The sequence below is a fragment of the Bidens hawaiensis genome, unplaced genomic scaffold (assembly GCF_021521415.1).
Source record: "Bidens hawaiensis isolate Kalapana, Puna unplaced genomic scaffold, B.hawaiensis_p1.1 tig00000760_1, whole genome shotgun sequence".
In the NCBI taxonomy this organism is placed as follows: domain Eukaryota; kingdom Viridiplantae; phylum Streptophyta; class Magnoliopsida; order Asterales; family Asteraceae; genus Bidens; species Bidens hawaiensis.
In genome coordinates this window covers 1,949,725-1,958,335 of record NW_027491043.1, presented here as the reverse complement: position 1 = coordinate 1,958,335, position 8,611 = coordinate 1,949,725, and the positions used below count along the sequence as shown (strand labels likewise).

The 8,611-nt window shown below is 39.0% G+C and overlaps 1 protein-coding gene across 1 annotated transcript; it reads left to right on the top strand.

Annotated features, from left to right (window-relative positions):
- Positions 1–6,992: 6,992 nt before the first annotated feature.
- Positions 6,993–8,179, top strand: LOC143534242 (putative carboxylesterase 18). Its single transcript, XM_077028779.1, has 2 exons — positions 6,993–7,583; positions 7,757–8,179. The coding sequence occupies exons 1-2, from the start codon at positions 6,993–6,995 to the stop codon at positions 8,177–8,179; spliced, it is 1,014 nt and encodes a 337-aa protein (XP_076884894.1).
- Positions 8,180–8,611: the final 432 nt, after the last annotated feature.

Sequence of the window (8,611 nt, the reverse complement as noted above, 5' to 3'; positions counted from 1 at the left end):
CACAGTTGAAGCAAGTTTGTCGCTTCACATGTAAATCTGGGTGGGGTCTCGATCTTTGCAAATTTTGCTGTCTCGCATCGACCTTTGTGGTTGATTTACTTGCACTTTTCATGCCTGTGTTTACTTCTTTAATGGGTTTTGGAAGTGTGTATTTACTAGCATTTTCCTGTTTAACATCAGCATTTAAAGATACATCAAACTTATTAATTCTACTGGAACATTCAACCACACAATTGTTTATGCTCTTAAAAAACAGAGCCCACACAAGCATTAGTCTTAACAGAGGCTAAATCACACAATTTAAAACAAGCATTGTTAAAATTGTTTTTATTAGGTAAAACAAGTAAATCTTCCTCATCGTCCACCCAATCCTCAATGATTACTTCATCTGCACGCGAAGTAGAAACATTAGTATCATTCACTTGCACAACTGATTTAGCTGGTTTGACAAACCCGGGTATTATCTTTTCTTTTAACTTCAGGTTTGCCATATTTCAAAGATTTCTTTTTATCTTCCTCAATAACAAAAGGAGAGGGAGTATAATTGTCATTGTATGGAGGTGGAACCTCATTATACCCAATTCCCTCACCCCTCTTTTCCTTCTATCTTAATTGCTTTTCAATCCTTGACTCAACGACCGCACTAGAGACATCAAACTTTTTAAAATTGAACTCAGCGTTTTCAAATTTGTTCGTTAATTTAGCGTTTTCCAAAATAGATGTTTCAAGTTTGGCGGTTAGATCAGCAATTTTCTTATTAGCCTCTAAGATGTGACAACACTTAACACTGAAATCACTTTGCAGTTTAGAAAAATCTTTGTTTGATGCTTCTAGTTTTGCTGTAAGACCCTTCTCAAGTTTCTTAAGTGTATAGTTTTCGTGTTTTATATTTTCCATTTCTCTAACAAGATTACTATTATGCACACGAAATAGCTCTACCTTTCTGATGCATGCTTGAGAACACAAATTAGAGTTTACCTCAGATGAACCAGCAGGAGTAGAAGCCATGAAAGCAAACTGGAGACTCTTCACCTGATCTTCAGTCTCATTTCCTTCTTCAACATCATCAACTTGAGTGAGGTTTGCGGTCTGACCCTGAATAGTGAGTGCCTCCATCTGATCAGCCCAATCAAACTGTTGTGCAACTAATCCTTGCTCGTTTCATCCAGCAACAGCACTGTCCCCCATTCACAGGAACCAGAGCCCTTTCATTATTTCCCTCATTTGCTGGATTTGTGCTTTCTCTAGCAAAATGGTTCATGACAATTGTAGCGCCTGAGGTTCTCCTTGTTGAAGCCCACCTTTTTGTTTGCAGGTAAGTTCCAATGTTCCTGCCAGTCCTTTTGGTGAACTTTTTTGCTCTGAATACAGCCATGGCGATTTGCAAGAGATGTCCATCTCTTCCACGTCATCAGGATAGATCTGATCCAGTTCAGTAGAACCTACTGGTTGAACAACGTCTCCAACAAGAAAAGTATTATAGCAGTTCATGAATCCTGCCATGAGAGCAATATTCTCTTGAGTTTCTTTTGAGATGGCGGGTCCTTGGGCAGGAGACTTGCTGGAAGAAGCAACATCGGGTTGGGGTTGAGACTGTGGAGATGGTTGTGGAAAGAATATGGAAGCAAGCGGCTGTGGTTGAGATGTAGGTGGAGTGAATTGGCCTTGAGTTGATCTGAACATGGAAAAATTTCCATTTGGCTGCTGCGGCTATGAGTACACACCCTAAGAGGACTTGAACATTGAGAAGTTGTCTTGTGATATAAGTGCATTGTTTGATGATGCGGCGTATCCAGCAGCAGTATACGAATTTGCATGGTTGATTGCTCGCTGCTTGTCATCCATATCACATGACTTGATGATAGCGATCACCTCAGATAGGGTTAGTCTTGAAAGATCCTTTGTCTTCTTGATAACAGCAACGTTCATATCCCATCCTTGTGGCAAGGAGTTGACCAACTTGTTGTTGGTTTCAATGAGAGTTAAGTGTATGTTGGCTGATCTCATCTCAGTCACAAGGGTGACGAATCTTTGCAGCTGACTTTCCAAGGACTCACCTAGAACATGATTAAACATATTGAACTTTTGGCGCAGCAAGTCCTGACGACTACGCTTCATGTCTTCATTTCCCTCACAGACCTCTATCAGTGCCTCCCATAGGGCCTTTGCTGATTGCAACTCGCGAAAACCTTAAGCAATCTCAGGTGACAGGCCATTGTAAGAGTGGCAAGTGCCTTCTCATCTTCTTTTACCTTGTCATACTCAGCATCAACGTACATTTCGATAGGCTTGACAGCAATCTCTCCTTCAACTGTCTCATATGTTATCGGTTGAGGACCTCTAACTATGCTCCTCCACATCTTAGCATCTTTCATCTTGACATACTTCTCGAATCTGAACTTCCATTCATAGAAGTCTTCATGCTTCAGCAGACGGGGCACACGTGTAGCTATACCCATGATGGAGTCTAGCTCCTGATGAAGTGCTAAGTTAATGGATGCATTGATGGATTGATCCTTGCTGATAATAGACCCAAAACAAATCCAAATTCTTCAAACAGAGAACTCAAGACTGACCCGAGAACTACTAAGTCAAACAGAGAACCAGAGAGTCAGAGAACAATCTCGAGAACCCTGAAACTTGACCGAAAGCAAGCAAAACAAGCCTAGAACGCTGTAATTCGCCTGAGAACACAGAATACTTCCGGAGAATACTGAAATCCACCATAGAACACCGAAACTTTCCCGAGAACCTTCAAACCGTGGCCGAGAACTTTGGTTTTGACCAAGAACTATCAAATCTGCCCGAGAACGATGAATCGAACCCGAGAACTACAAGTTTAGCCAGAGAACTTGAGAATGCCCCTAAAAACCTTGAAATCTTCCGAAAAACTTCAATTTTAACCCAAGAACTAAGAATAGACAAGGATATGGTAAATCTTGAATATTTAACTAAATCCCGAGAAACTGGGATTCAAATTAAATTCAAGATATATACCAAAATCTATTCTGAATTCAGCCTTCCTCACCCGAAGAACACGAAGAACAACCTTCTTCAATCTCCAGAAATCTTCAACACAACAAGCCTTCTTAGATTAACAACTTGATATCACCAATAACCGAGCCTAGAATAGGTCTATAGGCTCTTATACCAATTGTAAGTCCCGTGAACGGATCTTTCAATGTGATATCAATATACTCGATGATTAGGCGGAAACTAATCATCAAGCTGATTCTATGAGGTAATAAAGAACACAAGCAAAACACACAAAGAAGCTTCAAAACACACGTATATTATACGTCGGGTGCTTAAGCCCTTAACTTACACGGTTGAATAATCAAAATGAAGGAACAACCCTGACCTAAACTACATACATCGTATATATAGTCATACCAACCTAGACCCAAAACATACAAAAGCGCACCGTGGTCAACAGATCTCGGTTTACATAATACACCCCAAACTAAGCCCAAAATACAAGCATAAACCACAAATTAGTGTCCAACACCGTCTGACTAACTAAAGACTTGTAAGCGCTGTTTTTTCTCAGGTTTAGTACCATACAATTTAACTCCATCAATAGGATGAACAGTTGGGTGTGATTGACTAAGTAAGGCTGAGCTTATTCCAAAACCAGTAGAAACCCTAGCATGATTCAGAGAGCTGACATGGTTGTTCAATCTAAGCTTATCATCCATTTTAAATGACTTAATGGTGGAGGTCAGGTCACTCAAAGTTGTTGTGTTCAAATTTGTGGTTCTCTTTATAGTATTTAGACTACTGTTCCACGTGTAGGGCATTGAGTTTAACAACTTCTTATTGACCTCAGAGCAGTCATAGATGAGACCAGCACTTCTCATTTTGGTATTCAGGGTCTCAAATCTATGAATGAGGGATGCAACAGGTTCTCCTTGAATGTGGTTGAACATGTTAAACTCACCTTTCAATAGTTCCCTTCTACTTTCCCTCATGTCTAAGTTTCCCTCTAACTTCTCAACCAGGGCATCCCTAAGGTCTTTTACAGTGGTGTATTCCCTTAAAGTTTGGGCAATGTCAATTGATAAGGATACACTCAAAACGCCATAAGCCTTTTCATCATCAAGGAGAAACCTTTTATCATCATCAGTGAAACTTTCATCCGGTATGGGAAAGATCCAGTAGGGGAATGTGTGGTAGGTCTAAGGAGTCCTTTCTAAATGAATTTTAGAAGAGCAAAGTCATTTATCCTTATATAGTTCTTAAATCTCCACTTGAATTCCTCAAAGTTTCTATCCCAATTAAGCAGTTTAGGTGGTTTGTTTATGGTACCGGATTCATTCTCAAACATCAAGTAGTTCTTTAATTCAGGATCGTGTGACATTGTGACAGTTGGAAGATCAAATCTAAAGAGTGCTGAAAATCTGGAAATTATGTTAGAATCAATAAGTACAAACGAATCGCACAGTCTATGCGATGCGATTTGTTTGAAACTGCGATTGGATTCTAGTCAGAAATGCGATGCGATGCGACTGGTGAACAGTGATGTGATGCGACTGGTTCAAAACCGATTGGTTTTTAAAATGCGATGCGAATGAGATTTCAAATGTGATGCAATTTGAAAACCAATTGCGATGCGCTTTATTTTTCTTATGTGATGCGATTTGTTTTCTAGAGAAAAACAAATCACCCAGAAATCTGTTTGGTACAAATTTAAGTACTTTTTGACACTTTTAATGCTTCAAATACTTTAAGAAACCCGAAGAACACTTGTAACACTTGAAAACTCCTTTCAAACACTTTAACAAGACCAAAATCCAAAGTTGTGACCCAACAACCTCTACTAGATTGTAGGTCCTTAAGACGGATTAAACAACTATGTTCTTTGATCAATCTCACACCAAGCTAGCGGAAATCACTTGGGTGTAACCGAGATCTCGGATCTTGAGTGTGTTTGGTTCATTTCCGAAAAAGGAAAGAAAGAGACATCAGACGTGAGAGTCGGTGAGAAAGTAGATAAGGTATTTGCCAAAAGTTACAGTGTGCATGCTCATGATTCCCTAATTATAAGAGAAGCATGGCATGTATATTCTACTTTATTTACAGCCCAGTGGGCTTAACAATACATGGGCTCGGGCCCAAACATATATTAGAGACATATGAAAGCATAAACTACAACCGACACCAAAATGAAATAATACAAAAGACTAAACAACGTAATATGATCCTACATTTACCGGTTAAATAAACGTCATTTTAAAGATGTTATTTTTCGTATTATGACCTATACACTATACGAGTGTCGCTATAATACCGAATTCACGTTGGTTCGCCACCTCATTGCGTGTTTTACCAACGATCGGGATCAACAATGGCCTGGTTTTCCCAATGCTCGAGTTTTAATGACTGAGACAACCTCATTGGTCCACCTCAATTTTTCTAACCTTTTTTTTATTTTTGGTAATAATTCCGGTGCAATAACGCACATAAATGAAACCAACTAAATTCGTGCCGACATACTACCTCAATGCTTGAGTTTTACCACCACTTAGTTTTACCGACCTGCTTTGACGCACCGTGTCGAATTAAAACACTAATTTCTAATGAAAAAAGACAGAATCATTCTTGGAACATGACCACTTATTCCACAACTGTAGCAACAAACATCCAACGTCTATTATACCTCAACGTCCATTTCCCATATCTTCGTTCAAACCTGCCAAGTCTTTTTATCCAATAGATGACACGTGCCTATCACCCCTGACCCGATAACACAATGACCTGCGACACACGAACAGCTAACCCAACATTTGGCAGGTTTTATACTTAAATAAAAGTATAAAACTCATTTTCTTTATAGGTTGGGTTGTTCAGATTTTGAGTGTTGTTTAATTAGGTTTTTGGGCCGTTCTGTGGGTTACAGTAATTCGGGTGTTTGCTTAATTAGGTTTCGTTATGCTCCGGGTTGGATTTCATAATCAAGTTCGGGTTGAGTGGTTTTGGCCCAATTAAATAAAATAGTAGTATGTTTCATCTAAGTCAAAAATTGATCCTCACGATGAAACTAATTAATTAGATGTATTTAGATACTGATATTTAATAACAAAAATGGATAATGGCATATGATAGTTGCTTAATAGAAAACTTAACTGTAATAAACACAAATTTGTAAACTAACTTGTTTAGAAACTTGAAAGACTTTTACTTATAGTGTATATCTTATTTTGTAGGCTCAAGTTGACCATTTGCTTCATGATCACTCAGACTTATCTAAATCGTCTTTCACAATTTGTACGTGGATTCGAAAAAGGGATCAAGGAAAGGCAACGAAGATGACACGGACGAATGGCCGAATGATTATATGGACTAGCTAGTCTTATGGTCTAAATGGTTGTTTTATGTTTGATTTATTTAAATAATTTATTTGTACTAGTTGAGGTTTATATACTTTTATATATATCAATGGTTACGCAACATGTGTTTGGAAAAATCTTAAAATGTCGGAAACATAGAAAAAAATATTAAAACGGGTTAGATACCGTTAGAGGCGATAGTTTCCTCATTAGCGGAGACAATTGTCACGGCTATTGAGGCTTTTCTTTCTACTGATTATCCATTCTTAATCAATTCTATGTGTCGCATAAGGCTAACGTTTATCATGATTGAAAATAAACAAATATTTCTTTGACCGAGAATAATCAAACTTGGTGTGACAGAACCACATTAATTCGTTTGTTATTTTCTTTTCGTTTCGTTTCCTTGAACGGGACGATGATTAGGTTAACGTAATATTTAACTGACAATATGAAACTTCATTCGATTGAAAGGATAATCAAAACAATGTCAATAGGCTAGTTAACGTTTATCATGAATGAAAAAAACAAATATGGTTTGACTTAAAATAATCAAACTCGGTGTGACATAACCACGTTCATCTTGCATTATAAACGCATGAATTATTGTTTGGTTTGAACACAGACGCAGGAATACTTTTTTTAATCATCTCTCCCCATTCAATGGAATCTGCTGCCAACACTCCAAAATCTCTATCCTTGCCCTTGAAAACACGAATTGCACTTTGGGTACGAATTGTAATCAAACTCACTGCCCGGGAAGACGGTACTGTGAACCGCCGTCTTTTCAAACTCGTAGACTTCCGAAACCCGCCATCCTCTAAACCAATCAATGGTGTCAAGACATACGATGTGGTGGTGGATCCAACTCGCAAGCTCTGGGTCCGTGTGTATGTCCCCACACAATATGCCTTAGAAGATCTTCCCGTGTTGGTGTTCTTTCATGGCGGTGGATATGTTATCTTCTCCGCAGACACGAAGCTGTATGACGAAGTTTGCCGCAAGTTCACAAGAGAATTTCCTGCGATAGTTGTTTCTGTTGATTATCGTCTTTCACCAGAGCATCGACACCCCATGCACCATGACGATGGACTCGATGTGCTGAAATTTCTTGACGTTGAAGAGAATAGGTCGAAATGGTTACCGGAGAATGCAGATATTTCACGCTGCTTTCTCGGCGGTGATAGCGCTGGTGCAAACATGGCTCATCATGTTGCTCAAAGAACCTCCCAACTCAACTTCCAACATCTTAAGGTACGGTCTCGACATTCATCCTTTTCTTTTTAACAACAATTTTTTTCAAACACCTAAATTCCACCTTTACCATACCACTAGAACAATAGTGCATGAGGCTTGACTTAACTAGCTAGATATTCGGTTCAAACGATTAACCAATTCCAATTAACTAACATCATCATATTTTGAAGTTAACTGGCCTTGTGGCGATACAACCGTTCTTTGGGGGGACGGAGCGAACTGATTCTGAGGTGCGTCTAGAGGGATTGGCGCCTATCCTGTCACCGAAGCGGACAGATTGGTTATGGAATGCATTCATGCCTGTAGATGAACCGCACAAACGTGACCATGCTTTGATCAATGTTAGTGGGCCTAATGCTACAGACATATCTAAAATGGATTTTCCGCCCACCATGGTTGTTGTGACTGGGTTTGATATTCTGCGGGACTGGCAAATAAGGTACCATCAGTGGCACAAGAAATCCGGGAAAGAAGCGTACTTGGTGGACTACCCAAACATGTTTCACGCTTTCTATCTCTTCCCTGAGCTGTCCGAATCTGACCAACTCATATTCGAAGTCAAGGACTTCATTCACAAGGTCTTGATTAAGTGAGGTATGCTCCTTCTAAATTTAATTGATTAAGCATCTCTAACTCATGGGAACCGATAAGGGCAAACGCGCCCAATCTAGCGTCGGCCGGATATATATTCATAATGTTTTGAGTGGTTATTCGGGGGTGGTGATGTCTGAAATCTTGAATGAAGATAGTCCACGAGCCGTTCGTATTAGCTCGTACGAAATTTTGGATTGATATGACAAAATATTTATATTTATACTATAAACCCTAAAAGTAAAACCACAAAGGCTAAACCCTTTATCATGTCCAAGGAAATTATTTCTCTTTTTAGTATTTAGTATGGTTTGTTACTATTTTTTTCTTTTCATAGTAAAGTGTCCGGGAGAATGGGGGCGTACTCGTTTGTAACACCTTTTTCTTTTTGATTATTTTATTTATCTCGACGTTCCTAAATATAAAGAGAACAA

What these genes read in the sequence shown, in the direction of transcription:
- LOC143534242 (XM_077028779.1), top strand. Translation starts at nt 6,993, where the DNA reads ATGGAATCTGCTGCCAACACTCCAAAATCTCTATCCTTGCCCTTGAAA. An exon ending in TCAACTTCCAACATCTTAAG is followed by an intron (nt 7,584 to 7,756) that starts GTACGGTCTCGA and finishes CATATTTTGAAG; the next exon opens with TTAACTGGCCTTGTGGCGAT.